At 36.6% G+C, this 17,607-nt stretch overlaps 1 protein-coding gene across 3 annotated transcripts in view; it reads right to left on the reverse strand.

Annotated features, from left to right (window-relative positions):
- The window catches only part of HOOK1 (hook microtubule tethering protein 1), a 63,586-nt gene that overhangs the window by 13,197 nt on the left and 32,782 nt on the right, over nucleotides 1-17,607 (reverse strand). For all 3 annotated transcript variants that reach the window (XM_023628714.2, XM_070247537.1, XM_070247543.1), the window contains exons 10-19: nucleotides 16,665-16,805; nucleotides 15,534-15,735; nucleotides 14,873-14,983; nucleotides 9,420-9,507; nucleotides 9,276-9,336; nucleotides 7,343-7,483; nucleotides 5,315-5,408; nucleotides 3,592-3,626; nucleotides 2,967-3,049; nucleotides 2,209-2,309 (exon numbers count right to left, since the gene is read on the reverse strand). In XM_023628714.2, coding sequence (XP_023484482.1) covers nucleotides 2,209-2,309; nucleotides 2,967-3,049; nucleotides 3,592-3,626; nucleotides 5,315-5,408; nucleotides 7,343-7,483; nucleotides 9,276-9,336; nucleotides 9,420-9,507; nucleotides 14,873-14,983; nucleotides 15,534-15,735; nucleotides 16,665-16,805 — 1,057 coding nt within the window. The remainder of the gene's footprint in view (nucleotides 1-2,208; nucleotides 2,310-2,966; nucleotides 3,050-3,591; nucleotides 3,627-5,314; nucleotides 5,409-7,342; nucleotides 7,484-9,275; nucleotides 9,337-9,419; nucleotides 9,508-14,872; nucleotides 14,984-15,533; nucleotides 15,736-16,664; nucleotides 16,806-17,607) is intronic.

The raw sequence follows: 17,607 nt of genomic DNA on the forward strand, positions 1-17,607 counted from the left end.
CGTGAGCAGAATGTTGTTCAGAGACTCAACTAACGTATGTACTCAGCAGTATGGTTAGAAATCACCTCAGAAACATCAAGTATAAATTATAAGCAAAAATAAGTTTCCAATAATAAGCTCATCTGTATGATCTAATTACAAATCTACTAAAAAAGGTTTACAATTATTTAAAGATTTAGGAAAAGTTCATTCATATTTATAACGGTAAAAAAAAGAAGACTAGGGGCTGGCCCCGTGGCGTAGTGGTTAAGTTCGAGCGCTCTGCTTGGGTGGCCTGTGGTTCACAGGTTCGAATCCTGGGCACAGACCTACACACAACTCATCAAGCCATGCTGTGGCGGCATGCCACATACAGAATAGAGGAAGAGTGGCAAAGATGCGAGCTCAGGGACAATCTTCATCAAGTGAAAAGAGAAAAAAAAGAAGACTAGAAGTTGATATGCCTAAAAATTACTGTGATTCATTCAGAACAATTTGCTGTGTGCCCACTGTGGCGGATGGGGAAGCAGCAGGTTATGAGAGACCTGGCACCTCTCCTCAGAGTTCACAGCATACAAGCAGACACACTAAAGATTTTCAATTGTGATTTAATTACAAAGAACACATTATAATCTGTCACCTCTAAGGGATAAAAAGTAAGATTGTGACTCTTCCATATTTTCTGAATTTTCTACCATGGACTTAAACATCCCCCCTACCCTCCCAATAATGTAAGGAGGAAAAAATGAAATCATTTTTACCAAAAAAGCTACTGTCTTTTAAATGATAATACTCAATGATGGAAGAACATGGTGTTCATTGTCACTGCTTTGTCCAATTAGTTCTAATCCTCTTAGAATATCATTAGGAAATACATATCAAACATCTTATTAAAATGTTCTTACCCTTTGACCCAATAATTCCATTTGACCCATTAACAAAGGAACAAGGTTAAGATAATAAACCAAAATAAAGGAAAGCTGTCTGCCTATATTTCCAGGGCTTGGCATAAGGGGCACTCAATAAGTATTAAATCACATTCATATAACATGAGAAAATTACTATTTTAAGTTTAAAAATACAAATTATATGTGATATAATCATACAATTCATGTGTGTGTCTATTATGATCAACAACCGTGGAGATAATATGCATTGAAAAAAAATGCACTGTTAAGAAAATACACCAAAACATTAACAGCAGTTGTCTCTGGGAACCTTTCTATATTTTATATTTTCTACTAAAAGCATGCATACTTTTGTAACTGAGAGAAACTGAACTGTGGCAGAGACTGCCTGGGTGTTTACCAAGCCCTGCCTCCCTGGAATTTGGGTGTGGCTATGTGCCTAAGTTCTGCCCACTGAAACGAGAACGAACATGGTAGACACCGTTTCCAGGCCTGACCCATTGCCTGTCTCCACGCACTCTAGGCTGCCTTCCCTCCTCTACCAGCTGGATGATGTCGAGTGAACCTGGGAACCCTGTGTCGAGGAAGGCAACGTCTGTCAGCTTCGGACTCTGAACGACTGCATGGAGCAGAGCCCTGCCCCCGCTGAGGCCAAGAAACACATTTCTCTCTCAGTAAGCCTTGAGATCTCGGGGCTTCTCTGTCGCTGCAGGGACTAGTCACACTTTAACTAATAAGTGTAAAATTTAAACATAAAAATAGGCAGACATATTAGCAGCACTTCAAAGCTTTGTCATAAATTTCTCTTCTTTTATTCAGTAAATAGAAAGGTTACATTAACATTCTCTGTGATAGAATATTTACATTAATTAAGAAAATATATCGTATTCATGGAAATAAAAGATTTTATGAGAACAGTAGTTACAGATATGTAAGTATGAAATAAGAAAAAAGAGCAATTAGTCTGGTGGATATTAGAATAGTGTTTAACTGTCTAATATAGACTAAATGCTAAAACAAATTCAAACAGGTTGGAAGAGCTAAATTTCCACAAAAGGCAAATTTTCACTTTAAGAGCTCAAGATTCCACTCATTGGAGAAATCATTTTCTCTAATGAGGGCAGTGCGATCTGCGTGCTTGTTTCATCTGGTGCTGAGTGAGAGGGAGCAAGCACGAGGACACACGAGGAGGCTGACCAGAAGGCAGGGCAGTGGGGAGCTAAGTGACGCGAGACAGACACAGCAAGAGCAGCGCAGTCAGGCGGGACAGGCCTGGTTAGAACCCAGACCAGACAGGAGCTCTGAAAAAGCAGCCACTCACATTTCTCGCTTTCTCCAGGTACATTTTGTATCTTTCCTCCATGGCTTTCATATCTTCGTCTTTCTTCTGAAGAGCAGCTTCAAGTTCACTGATCTTTTGTACTATTATTGAAAATGAAATGAAACGTGACTAACTACTACCTATTTAAAATACTTCATCCTCAAACAAAAATTATATTTATCATATTAGTTTCTAAAGACTGATAAGAGAACTTAAAAGAGAAACCTTTTACTTCTTCTTTGTAGTGAGTTCTTATCTAAAACTTTTGAACTACCACCAATATATCCTTGATCATTTTCTATTACTTTTTCTTAAAAAAAATCTAGAATCTGCTTCTTTATCTAGCTTTTTTCTCCTGTCTATGAAGCATTTCACTGAGCAAGCACACCTTACAATGTGAGCACACCTATCCTAAGGGAAAATAAAGAATCTTTCCATACGTTTGAAGTTCATTTTAATCTGATTATAAATTATTTTATTTACATTTCCACAGTATTAACTGTATTATACCTTAAAATGTTTGATACTCCTATATATCAATCAGTTAATTTTATTAGATTTACTTTGTTTTTGCTTTAAGATTAGATCACTTGTTAATTACTTAAATCACTAAAAATTATCATGGTTTTTATTTGCAAAGTATGTATCCAAATACTGTCCAAAGATTTACACACAGCTCTTGCAGCCTTCAAGAAGACTTGAACTAAGAAGGATGAGCCCTTAGGTACAGTCTGATGCAGGCTTTCACAAATACCTACCATTCTGGTTTACATCTGGCTGAAGATCTTCAATGAGCTCTTGTTTCTTCTGTAATTCTTCGTGGACCTCTGTTAGTTTTTCCCTAAGTAGTGGAAAGAGCATGGAGCTTTGCAGCCAAACAGACCTAAGAATGAAACTGGCTTCTGCCACCTAACATCTGTGGACTGTGGGCAAGTCTCTTTCTGATCCTTAGCTTCCTCACTGTGAAGTGGGAAGGCGGCCTGCCAAATATTATGCGGTGGTTATGTAGACAGAAACTGCCTGCACATGGTCGATGCCAGAAATATTAAATTTTTTCCCATTGCCACCCTTGCTTCCTAAGAAAGTTAAAGAAAATATTTTATAGGTTAAACATCCCACATTCCCACATAATCTAGTTGTGAGAGTTATCTACTTTGTAAACTCTTCAAATGACATAGTGACTGAAACACGGTGGAGTCTGGGATCACTGGCAGGCAGCTGAACCTGCCCCATGTTTTCTTTTCCCATTTTGGGGGCAGTGGTGAACATTCAATTGGCATCAGAATATTTGCTTTTATAAACAAAATCAGAAAAGGACATTGATTCTAGAAGCTTTTAAAATCCTTCCCCTCATATTTGAAATGAAATATCAGTTTTACTTACATATGAGCTTCCAACTTCTGCTTTAGTTTGCTGGACTATAAAAATTTTAAAAAGTTGCTGTAAGATAACTATCGTGACAAAGACAAATTTTCCAGACATCAAAAATCTCTTTACCTCCTTTTGAAGGTATACTATTTAAAATCATAAATGTTTCAAAAATTTGTATTTCTAATAGCATACTTGTAAAAACGTAAAAGTTTAGGTATTTTTTTACTTCAAAGGGGAAAGGAAAGGAGAACAGGAAATAAGGAAGACGATAGCAGAAAGCAAACTGCTTCACATTTCCGAATACAATGAGAATAAAATTTGAACTTGGAGAAAAATAGCAAATGCAAGATGAAAGTGATATATTGAGGAGTATCAAAGATTAAATACCTAAAGAATCATTTATCTAAAATACAAATTTTAAGATTTTTGGCCCTTAATGAAGAACAGACTTAAAGAACTAAAATAATTATCTTTATAATAAAACTTTATCATTATTAATGCAAGCACTTTAATAGTAACATCAAAATGAACCAACTGGATTTTGTTAAAAAATAAAATTTAACATATAAACTTTTCTCTTTAAAAGAACAAGAATTTAAACTGCAATAGTAGTTCTGTATCATCTACTGAATAGCTAAGAGTTTAAAATACATAATCTGAAGTATAACTTAGATACCAATATATTTTTTTACAAAGATAAAGAAATTTAAAATCTTTAAAACACTGCAATCCAAAGTACACTCCCCCAAACAGATGCCATTTTAAAAGTATTCCCTAATGTGGCTTTTGAAAATATTTGTATTAGAGAGGTTACAATACCGTATATATGCACATATGAGATGCCGCCATGCATGAGACGATTTCTATTTTCCAAGCCCCCAGGGAAAAAAGAGAAAATAGAAAGTATATAAAAGGCAGAAAGGAAAAGCAATCCTTTCAACTTTCCTTTTCATCTCTCCTTATTCTCCATCGCTTTCTCCCCCATCCACACGGGTATGATAACCTAATTTTCTATCTAATCAACATCTATCTAACACCCACGAGCCCTATCTTTTTGTTGTTGTTTTAGTCAAACACATTCGTCCCTGATTATGACTTCTTTTCCCCTCTGCATATAGAGATCAAACTATAGAAACACTGCTGGGTATATTCAGATTTAGGCTGTTTGAGCTCTTAAGTCCTCTTATCTCTGCCCTCACAATATCTGCCACCAGAAACCACTGGAAATGGCAGAGCCGTGAGTCAGTATGGCAGAGGGAAGAAAGGTGGCAGGTTGTCTTCAGGACTGCATACGGCTTCTCTTCTTTGGCGGCTGCAATGCTCCACTTCACGAGTGCTCTTTGGGTAGAAATCATGTCTTATTCTCCCTTTCCTATTAGAAATTTTCCTCAGTTCTGACAGCTGATTATTCTCGTGAGGGTTTTTCAAAGGCCAGCCCGGCTGGGAGCCCAGCAGGACTGTGAAGCCTCAATGGAAGCATGCTCTCCATCAGGAGCTGCCATGAACTTAGGTGTAGCTGCTGAAGCAGGACAGGTAGAAATCAACTTCCAGTACACATGATCAATTGAGAGGCTCCAAGCTGGCAAAATCACTGCACCTGTTATGCAGATATATACGGTATTTAAGGAGACCCTGGGTGATCAGGGCAGCACTTTCAATAGAAGCTTAATTTGAGCATCAGGACCTATTCCAGAGAGTGCACAAGCAGAATTACTCTAATTTGTAAGCTGCTTACACTTTCTCCCTCAGGCTTGGCGCCGTGCTCCTGTAAGGACTTCTGCAGGTCCTCAATCTGCTGCTGCAGTTCTCGGATGCGCTCTTTGCTCAGCCTGTTGGGAGACGGACCACATGCGACTGTTTGTACTGAAAGTCAGAGTACTTAGGGATCTATGAAGGTGCATTCATGCAATTTAACTCATAAAGTATACATTTAATAGCAATAAAAAATGCCAAACAATTATTGGCCAAACAATAGATAGTGGAGTAGGCTACTGTCAAGGAAATATCCTAAAAAAAGAAGACATTTTTTTATCCTGAAAGCACATATGGCCACATTTAAAACTTTAAGGTACTTATGTGTCAGTGAAAAAAGCATAACATTTCTGTACTGTATTCACTGGCATAAAAATTAGAAAACTAGCCCAATTTTCCTCCAGTTGTATTTTCGTTTTTCTTTAGGAAGATTAGCCCTTAGCTAACATCTGCTACCAATCCTCCTCTTTTTTTGCTGAGGAAGACTGGCCCTGAGCTAACATCCGTGCCCATCTGCCTCTACTTTATATGTGGGACGCCTACCACAGCACGGCTTGACAAGTGGTGCATAGGTCTGCACCTGGGATCCGAACCGACGAACCCCGGGCTGCCAAAGCGGACTGCGTGAACTTAACCATTGCACCACCGGGCCGGCCTCCCTCCAGTTATATTTTTAATGAATGGAACTAGGTTTCCTTTTCCTGTTTCAGATTTCACAGTTTAGTGGGAGAAGAGGAAGGTCACCATTTCCCAACCATTCCTTCATGACTTTTTACTTAAATTAGAGACTGGCACTACCAACTAGGGCAGATTTTTAACTTGGCAAAATCTCATTCTTTAAAACTCTGCTTAAGAGTTCCTTCCACTGTAAGTTACCAGCAAGAGACAGCTGGTGTCTGTCTGACGTTCTCTGTTAATAGATATGACGCAATACACCTGCCCGTTCTGCCTTTGGCCCCCTTGCTGAGTTATCAGAAAGTACAGTAATCATCCACTCACACGTCCATCTTCCTACAGCAACTCTCAAAAGCTGAAGCTTAGCATCTCCAGTGCTAACTGATCCTGAACTCCACAGGACAATAATATTTACTGGTCGCTTCAGAAAGCTAAAACGTTATTCTTCTTTTAATGGTATACACACAAGTTTGAGAGACAAGGTTCAAGTGTCTCTGAAATTCCTGGCAGTCTCTAAGATCAAATAAAGGTCGGTGAAAAAATTCAAACACCTTTATTGCAAGTATGTTATTTATAAGAGGCAGGTCAGCATCGTGGTTAAGAGCACAGACTGAGGAGTCAGGTTGACAGATGGTTCAACGTAGGCTCCAGAACTTACAAGCTGGGTAACTTTAGGCAAGGTACTTACCCTCCTTGTACCTCAGCTTCCTTATCCATGAAAAAACGATAATCACAGATACTACTTCAGAGAGCTATTGTGAGGATTTATTACATTAATACCAAAATAGTGCTTAGAAAAGCACCTGGCATATAGGGAGCAATATATAAATGTTGCATTTTTTTATATTATAATTTTTGAGCACCTCACCAGTATCAGATAAGCACACCGTTTGCTTTCAACAAGTTATCTATAATCTTCATGACAACCTGCAAATAGGTATCACCTCCAATTTATAGCTGAGGACACTAAGTGTGAATTTAAGCAACTTGCACAAAGCCAAATGGTTAATAAGTTTAAGTAGAGGTGGGATTAAAATTTGACTCCACAATCTATGTCCCATCTATGCACCAGACTGCAGTAGAAAACCAGACTGTCATTTATTCATGTGTTAAATTTTCTGTCTGTTGTGAAAATATCTAAATGAAATTCAAGAATAAGCAACTTGGTTAACAAAGTCTGCTAAAAGTAACGGGTTAGTGAGAGACTAAACACAAATTTAAACTTCTTTTAAAATCCTAATTATTTTAACTACAATGGTATTTTCCCTTTCTGTGCACCAAGACTTTGTGGTTGGGTAACGAAACTGCCACGACCGTCTAGAAAGGAGCGGGCCACCTCTGCTCGGTTTCCAGTTCGTTCATGCGGCGGTGCTTCTGCTCGAGCTGCTCCTGGAGCTCCTCGATGCGTTCGTTCTCGGTGCCTTCCTGCTGTAAGCGAAGCATCTTATTCTCATGTTGCAGTCGAATAAACACCTCCCTGTGTTGAAAAGCAAAATTTGTTTTTAAATTTTTTAAATGTAAGAGTTTTTATATTCTTAACTTTTTAAAAGAAGAAATTCTTGTCCACTCAATAGTTGTCATTTTAAAATGTTACCAAAGCTTCTGAAAGTTTTTAAGAAAAAACTATGCACATTGTAAGACTATGTCTCAAAAAACAAGTAATAAACTTTTAAAGGTACAGGTATAAGATTATATTATATATCACTAAACGTTAAATACGCAAATCCCTAAGAGATAATACGAATTGTTTTACTTTGATAATTTAGAAACTATTCACTGAAGGTAATAAATAGCACATCTTTAGAAAACATATAACTGAAAAGCAACAGACTTCAGAAACTACAGCTTGCCCAAATGTTTTAAATACACTTTTATGATGACAGTCTCATGACTATCTCTAGATTTTTTGTTTTTGGAAAAATTTTTCAGTAAGGTTGATATACACTTTTTTGTGTGTATGAGGAAGACTGTCCCTGAGCTAACATCGCTGCCGGCCTTCCTCTACTTTATGTGGGACGCCACCACAGCGTGGCTGACAAGCAGTGCGAGGCCCACACCCGGGATCCAGGCCCGTGAACCCCAGGCTGCTGAAGCGGAGCACGTGAACTTAACCGCGGTGCCATCGGGCCGGCCCCTATACATGTTTTTTAAAATGAAAATGATAGGAATGGTATTAAGTAAAAAAGTGATGCTTTCCTAACTGCTACCCTCAAAATCCCATTCACCAAAACCAACTAATTTCAATCTCAATTTCTGTTCTTCTGAACGCCAGCACCATAACTTAAAAAAATAGGCTCATATGGTTATTTTTAAATGATATTAATCTCACTGGATATTAATAACTAAAAACTGCAAGTTGGTTTCCAGTCCAGCACGTAAGGAGCTTTATCTTAACAACAAAACACTGAACAAACAGAAGATCAGCATTATGCAAAGTGAAAGAAGTCAGTCACAAAAGGCTGGTCACATACTGTATGATTCTCTGTACACAAAATGTCCACAACGGGCGAACTGACAGAGACAAAGAGTAGATTACTGGTTGCCTGGGGCTGGAGTCGGAGGAGAGGCAGTAATGGAGAAAGACTGCTAATTAGGTACAGGGTATCTTTTGAGGGGGATGAAAATGTTCTGAAATTAGATATTCACTACTCTGTCACTATACTAAAAATCACCAAACTGTACATTTTTAAATGAGTGAATTATATACCAATAAAGCTGTTTAAATAAAGAGTAGAGTTTGACGTAATAAATCAATAAAGCTGTTGCCACACAAAAAAAAAGAAAACCCTAAACATACCAGATTAGTCAAATGTCTAGAAGTAAACATAGCAGTCAAACACAAAGATAAAAGCTGGGTTAAGAGGAACCTCTAACATCTGTGTTTTATTTAACTTCTGCTTCATCTTCCTACTATAATTGACAGCTTCCCTCCCATTTTTCTCACCATGTGGATTTGAACACCTTGCATTAAAAGGGTTTTCAATAGAGTTTATGGACAGGAAAAGAAGTTCAACACAATAAAAGTCTTATTATAAAAGACAGAATATGTTTTCAGCTAGTTTGTAAAATTTTACGTCTGATAAATTTTAAAACTGCTGTAGTAGTGATAACAATCTGACTTAGAAAGTTCAAGCAGACGAGACAAAGTAATTTTGAGCTCTGCGACTCACAAAATGGCAAGTTTTAAAGGCTCAGAAATTTACAAAAAAAAGAGGAAATCACATTTCTAATATTAAGTATGGATTATCAATTAATAAAAATAAATTTACCTATATTCCACTGGCATAATCTCAGCAGCAAGATTCTCATAACTTTTTGTAGCAGATGCATCTAAACAACAGCAACAACAAAGAGATGAACATCTCAGTATTTCTACCATTAAAAAAAGCTTTTCTGAATCCAACTCAGTTCACCTGCTTGGTTTAGGTGGTCCTGCTGGACTTGTGAGCATCGGAGCTCTTCGTTCGTCTCTTTCAGAGCATCACGCTGCTCTATGAGCCTCTAAAACAGAAGAGTTTATATAAGCCAGGTATTTAATTTTGCCCATAGGTAACATACTTTATACTTATAATAATTTACCTTAACAAGACAATTTGATAATTGTTGCTTAGAAAATGAAAAATAACAATCTTTCAGTTTTACCGCTAACGGTTAATTTTCTTTTGCATAAATCACATACGTAATAGTCTTTACACAACACAAAGCTTGTGATTTCCCCATTAGATAGTTTGTCTTTGAACCAAATGAATATAATTAAGCAACAGAGTACAAACAAGCAACTGCAGAGTAATTAACAAAAAGCATGGACTTTGGAGGCAAAGACATCATGGCTTGAGTTCCAGTTTCACTACTTCCCAGCGATATTATCTAGGCCAAGTTATTTGACTCTCTGACTTTACTCTCCTTGTCATCAAGTGGGAATACTAATACATAAACCCTTGAAAAAGTGTTTTGAGTAACAAATGAGGTAAATTTTGTGAAGCAAGCAGAGTATGGTCTCGTGTGTAAGAGATGCTGGAGACTTTCCACTGAAAGAAGTGATACGTAGCATCCTGGAAGTATGAATTTGTGGAAAAACAATATTTCTGAGGCTAGCATGCTAGGACTTCATCATTAGCTATTTTCTTTTAGAGCCTACAGCCAACGACAAATTCTATGCTCTGTACAAAAGGCTCACATTTAAATCATTTTCCCAGAACCTGAAAAGTGCTTTTGAATATAAAATCACATTTTAAATATTGTTATATTCCAAATTAGTAAACAAAACACTATTTAGACTATTATGTGGTTCAAATCAACCCAACAGTAAACTGGCAATTGTTTCCAAGGGTCCTTAGGCTCCAGTCCACAGATGCCCTAGGGATCTCTGAACACTATAAATTATAACCACATGTAGGCATGAAGACCTCTATAAATACCTACCTTCATAAATGCAATGCAAACATTAGAAAATTGCTAAAAACCAACTTTTCCAGAACTGTGAAAATTAACTAAAGGCCTGTAATGATCTGGGGAGCATTTGTTAAAGAAAATCTGCTAAATCTCAGAACAGTGAGCTTTTTGTACTTTCGACTTGTCTTACTACTACCAATCCTCTCCCCGGCTCTGGAGCATCTTGAAAATCAGCAGAGTTTTGAACAGCAGCAGCATGGCGGCCACCTGAAGGGGCGAACTGGGTGTGGAACTCCTCCCTAAAAGCCCTGTCCTTGGAGAAATGTCATTATTCGACCTGTCTTGCAGAACCCCAGACAAGTCCCATACATAGGTTTTCCATTATTTGAGCTGACTTGGTGCTTGCTGTGCAGGAAAATCCCTATTCTCAAAAGCAGTCATCAGCGATTGTTATCACTACAGCTGCTGGAGGCTGTGATGCCAGTCGGGGCAAACAGGAACCTGGCCAAAAACTTACAAGGAAGATCTGAGAAACAAGATATCCGTAGCAGGCTTTGAAAAGCTCTGACATATGCCTGGAGATCCAGGAAGCCAGCCACGCGCAGGGCTCCGTGTTCGCCAGAAAGGAGCTGAGAGGGCCGCACGTCTCAGCTCTGGTGAACCCGAGGCCCTGTGCAAGCAGGAAGAGAGGCAAAGGCAGAGGTCTACACTGCCTTTTCGAAAACACACACTGAGTCCTGTGGCAAAGACGGGGAGAGTTACTGGCTTAAGGCATCAGTGGAAATATCTGACTAATCATTAACTGACCTCAGTGGTAACTTAGCAGAGAATTCAGTGACTATACGTTACAAAGAATGCAGACGTTACAGAATTAGTCCAAAAAAGTCACTCAAAAAAATCAGAAACAATGACAAACCCTAAGGTTGAGGGAAATCTGATTACCAGAGTTGAAACATTATATTATTTTAAATATCATATTTTCAATAAAAATACAAAACACACAAAGAAACCAGGTAGTCCCTACACAGGGAACAAAAAAAAAAACAATCAAGAGAAACACTTAATGAGGTGACCTAGTGGGTAGACATACTAGACAAAGGCTTAAAGTAGCTAAAACCTAAAAAAGCAGGAAAATCTCCCAATTCACTCTATGTGGTGTCATCTTGATACCAAAACCAGACAATGGCATCAAAAGAAAACTATAAACCAATATCCTTATAATATACATGGAAAAATACTCAAGAAAATATTCACAACTGAAGCTAGTAACATATAGAAAGGATTATACACAATGACTAAGTGAAATTTACCTCCAGAATGCAACGTGCTTTAGTATCGAAAAATCAATGTAATACACCACATTAATATGATAAAAGACGAACACCATGTCACCTCATTGACCCAGAAAAAGCTTACGACAAAATCCAACACCTTTTCATAAGAGTATGCAAGAAACTAGGAATAAAAGGAAACTTCTTCAGCCTGATAGAGCGCATCTACAAACAAAACCCACAGCTAATAACACACATAATAGTGAAAGAATGTGTGCTTTCTCCCGAATATCAGAACCGAGAGAAGTATGTCCTCTTGTGTCACTCTATTCAACACAGTGCTGGAGGTTCTAGCTAGGACAATTTGACAAGAAAGAGAAAAGGCACTCAGATTGCAAAGGAAGAAGTAAAACTACTTCTATTTGCAGATATCCTGATCTCACATACAGAAAATCCTGAAGAGTCCACTAAGTGGATTCTTAGGAGAAATATTAAGTGAATTCAGCAAGATTGCAAGAAACAAGATCAATGTACAAAAATCAATTGCAATTCTATACATTAGCAGTGAAAAATCCAAAAATAAAATGGAGAAAATAATTTCATTTATAACAACAACAACAAAATAAAACAAGAATAAACTTTTAAAAGGTGCAATTCTTGTACAATGAAAACCACAAAACGCTGTGGAAAGAAGCTAAAGACCCAAATAAATGCAATGCCATGCCACATTCATGGATCAGAAATTTAATATTATTAAAAGTGGCAATGTTTCCAAAGTGATCTATATATTCAGACAATCCCTATCAATATCTTGAGCTGGCTATTTTGCAGTAATTGACAATGTGATCCTGAGATTCATATGGAAATGATAGTGCCCAGAATAACGAAAATAACCTTTAAAAAAAAGAACAAAGATGGAGAACGTAGACTTCCCAATTTCAAAACTCACTGCAAAGCTACAGTAATGACAGTGGGGTACTAGCATAAAGCTAGACATACGGATCAATGACAAAGAATTGAAAGTCCAGAAATAAACCCCTACATTTAAGGTCAAATGATAATGTTTTTACCTTTTTAAAAAAATTAATAGGTCTTTTTGGCCATTTTAGGTTTGCAAAAAAATTGAGCATAAAGTGCAGAGTTCCCATATACTCCCTCGTGCTCCTCCCACCTCCAGTTTTCCCTCTTATTAACACCTTGCATTAGTGTGGTTACTTGTAAAAATTGATGAGCCCATATTGATACATGATTATTAACTAAAGGACATAGTTTACATTAGAGTTTACTGTTTGTAATTTACTTTTATGAGTTTTGACAAGTGTATAATCTATTCATCATTACAGTATCATGGTCAATTGATTTTTAGAAGGGTATGAAGACAATTCAATGGGAGAAAGAACAGTCTTGTCAACAAATGGTGCTGGGACACCTGAACATCCACACACAAAAGAATGAAGTTAGACTCTTATCTCACACCATATACAAAAATTAATTCAAAATTGATCACAGACTAAGTCTAAGAGCTAAAACTATAAAACCCCTGAAAGAAAGAAATCATACAACTTTATAACCTTAGGTTACTGAATGGTTTCACAGAAACATCACCAAAAAAGCAGAAACAACAAAAGAAAAACTAGATAACTCTGACTTCATCAAATGAAAAACTACTCTGCTGCAAACAATATCATCAAGAAAGTGAGAAGAAATCTCGAAGAATGGGAGAAAATATCTAAAAATTATATATCTGACAAGGGGCTTGTAACCAGAATATATAAAGAACATTTACAACTCAATAATAAAAAAGCAAATAACCTAAATAAAACACAGGCAAAGGATTTGAGGAGACATTTCTCCAAGGAAGATACACAAATGGGCATAAGCACATGAAAAGATGCTCACATCATTAGTCATTAGGGAAATACAAATCAGAACCACAGTGATATACCACTTCATGCCGACTACGATAGCTAAAATTAAGAAGTAATAAGTGTTGGAGGGGCCACCCCATGGCTGAGTGGTTAAGTTCGCGTGCTCCGCTTTGGTGGCCCAGGGTTTCACTGGTTCGGATCCTTGGCACAGACACGGCACCACTCATCAGGCCATGCTGAGGCAGCGTCCCACATGACACAACCAGAGGGACCTACAACTAGAATGTACAACTATGTACTGGGGGGCTTTGGGGAGAAGAGGAAAAACAAAAGAGGAAGATTGGCAACAGATGTCAGCTCAGGGCCAATCTTTAAAAAAAAGAAAAAAAGTATAAAGGAATAGGTGAAATTAATTAAAAAAAAAAGTGTTGGCAAGGATGCAGAAACTGGAACCATTATAAATTGCTGGTGAGGATTAAAAAAATGGTTCATCCACTAGAAAACAGGTTGGTGGTTCTTTAAAAGGCTACATAGTTACCACATGACTCAGCGATACCATTCCTAGGTATACACTCAAGAAATGGAAGTACATATCCACACAAAAACTTGTACATAAATGTTCACAGACACACTATTTAATATGCAAAAAGTGGAAACAGCCCAAATGTCCACAAACTGATGAACAAATGAATAAAATGTTGTAGACCCACACAACGGAGTGTTATTCAGCAATAAAAAGGAAGTGCTGATACATGCTACAACATGGATGAACCCTGAAAGTAGTATACTAAACGAAGAAAGACAGTCACAAAATCCACAAAGGGATGAGTATAGATTCTGGGTAGACTAGGCAAACCTATAGAGAAAGCAAGGAGAGCAACGGGTGTGAAGGCTGGGGGAGGGGGTGACTAGAACGCACACTAACTGCTAATGGACATGGGTCTCCTTTGGGGGTGACGAGTGTTCTAAAATCTGACTGTGGTGACGGTCACACAACTCTGTGAACATACTAAAAAATACGGTATACAAATTAAAATTACGGTATGTATGTTAAAAAACCGCATATATGGTCCTTGCTCTCAAGGAGTTGACAACTAGAGTCGGAGAGCATGCACTGAGACGTGAGACCTTGGCTCCAGGACTCCACGTTCCTTTGCGAAGGGAACTAACAAAACTGCATGAAGGATTTTCATGAGACTCCCTGTTACACCATCAAGTTCAATTTGGAGAAAGAAAAAGAACTGGCTGACATCAGTTTTATTCTTAGAACAACAAAGACAGGATTAAAAAGTAAAAGAAGACAGACAGATTACTCATAAGTATATTTAAAATTACCTCTTTTTCCTTAAGCAAAGCTTCGTGTTTTTCTTCAAGCCGCTTCATTTCAAATGCCAGCGTGTCTGCCCTTTTGGATTCAGAGGAAAGTTTACTGTGAAGATCTTGAACCTTTTGTCACAAACAAAAGTAAAAAAAAAGAGTATATAATATTGGCAGTTTTTCAGAGTTCAAAAAATGAGAAACTGGAAATAAAATTTATAGTAGGATTATATTTTAATTCTAAATATTTGTAGAAACAGCATATAGATAAAAAGAATTAACATAAATTTAAAATACCCAAATTATAATTTAGCCAAAAAAAAAATCAGCCTTCTACTCTAACATTTATCTAGGTTGTTTGATAAACAGCAAAACAGAATATTTTAGGTTATAGCTCCTTTCTTGAGCCATTTATCACTAGATATCAGAAATGCTAATAACAATGAAATGTCCAAAAAAACACAAGCTCAGAAGCCAATAAAAATGTAAAAGACCTAGATAACTCACGCTGAACGATCGATCCTTGAACTAAACGTCCAGATAGAAGAAACCTATGACAAGCTCACAGCTGACCACAGTCAGTGTTTTCACTTACACATCATTCTTAAAGTATCAAATGGAAGATCAAAGTTGAGCTCTTTGGATTTCACTGGTTAAAAACTTCAGATTATGTCCTTACCTGTCTCTTGTATGTCTCTAACTGTGTGCGGGCTGCATTTGCCTTCTTCAACTCTTCTTCTAAGCTGACGGTATTATGCATATACATCATGTTTGTTTCCTGTAAAGTTTTCACCTGCTTTCGAAGGTCATTCAGATCTTGTAGCTTCTGACGATAAACCTCTACTGTTGACTCCAGCTTACTTGCTTTATCAGAGGTAGCTCTATGATAATAAAGGTTAAATATTACTGCGGAAAAACTGGTAAAAGCACATAATTTTATCCTGGCAGTAAAATGAATCTTTCAAGTAAACTATCAATTGGTTAATAAACTATCAATTAGCTAAATAAAAATGAGAGAGAAAAAAGAAATCATAAACTTTGTGAGAATTTTGGAAACAGACTCAGGCCTAAAACTGTCTAAGATTCAACCTTTTCGCTATAAAGCCATCAAAATAAAAATGCTTCAAATTTGGCATACTAAATTATCAAACTGTTTTATGCATCAGCAAAATGTATGAAAAAGAATGGTTTTATAAAAATAGGTTCACATTAGTGGTTATAAAGATTTTTATTTCAGATGGACATTAAAAACTGTGAGACAAAATAGCTAATCAAGAAAATTTAACCAAAAATATAAAAAACATGTAGACAATCTGTTGGCTTGAGTAACATTTCATTGGCAAAAGGTAAATATAAATTTTATATTGTCAAAGACAATCAGAGAACCCTGGGATAATCCTGAAATAAATGCTAAGATTCTCATCTATATTTACCTATATTTTATAAAATGCCAAAATATGGATTGTGAGAATACATTTCCTTATATAAAAATTTCACACGATATACTTAATGAGTACAAGAGGTCAAGCTAAATGCATCTAAAAGAAACTCAGCTTACAAAATTTTAAGAAAAGGTATCATTTGGAGTTTATAGGTTCTAATATGAAATGTCATAACAAGAATCAAATACTATCCTTAAACTGCAATTACTCTTAACAAGCACAAAAGAAGTACAGACTAGGGGCCTGATAAAGACAGATCAATATTCGAAACATACAGATAACTCTAAGAATCCCTGATGAAAATATGCAATAGTGAAAGACTAAGTAATAACTTAGAAGTGATAGAATTATATTTAGCCAGGCCATACCGAAGAACGTCTATTTCATCTTTCAGGGCTCTTGTTTCCTCAGCAAGACTAGTCAATTCATCATTCCTATGCTGAAATTCAATTAGTTGCTTTTCAAGTTCTTCACAGTGAACACGGTAATCATCTTTTGCAGCTTCAAGCCTTGCACAAGGAAAATGAGTATTTATAATGTAATTTCCATCATTTTTTTCTTACTGAGACAGGAACTTAGCAAGACTTACTTCTAAGTTTGCTTGTTTGCTTTTTATTCCATATTCAAAAGAAGACAGAGTAAAGGAATAAGATACCTTCCGGCTGTCGGTTTTGAAACAGACTTTAGAAGCAAGCAATGTTCTGAATTTTCATGTTCACTTCTGAACATTGTGCTTGGTTATCTCTAGTTCAAACAAGAATTTTAATTTCAAGAGATGAAGAGTAAATGTATAAATAGATCTTAAAATTATTCACCAATATACATAGCATGTAAAGTGGTAAAACAGTAACCCTACACAGACTATGATAAATTAAGGATGAATACTTCAAACTGCACAGCAACAAAAAATTAAAATGACAAGAGAGTGATTAAAATGAAATATTAAATTATTTTATCAACCCAAAAAAATGAAAGAAGGGAAGAAAAAGGAACAAAAGTATAGACATGACAAATGAAAAACAGCAAACTGATAGACCTAAACACAATCATCTCAAAAACTACATAAAAGGCAAACGGACACACCAATCAAAAAGGCAGAAACTATCAGATTGGATAAAAAAGTATATGCCAATTAGAAAAGACATTTTAAATATAATGTCACATATGTTAAAAGTAAAAAGATGAAAAAATAATACCATGCAAACAGTAAGAAGCTGGTTGCTTATATTAATGTTAAAAAACACATAAACTTTAAGTCACAAAGTATTACCAAAGATAGAGAAATATTTCATAATTATAAAAATCAGTTCA

Source organism: Equus caballus, chromosome 2 (genome assembly GCF_041296265.1).
Source record: "Equus caballus isolate H_3958 breed thoroughbred chromosome 2, TB-T2T, whole genome shotgun sequence".
Lineage (NCBI taxonomy): Eukaryota > Metazoa > Chordata > Mammalia > Perissodactyla > Equidae > Equus > Equus caballus.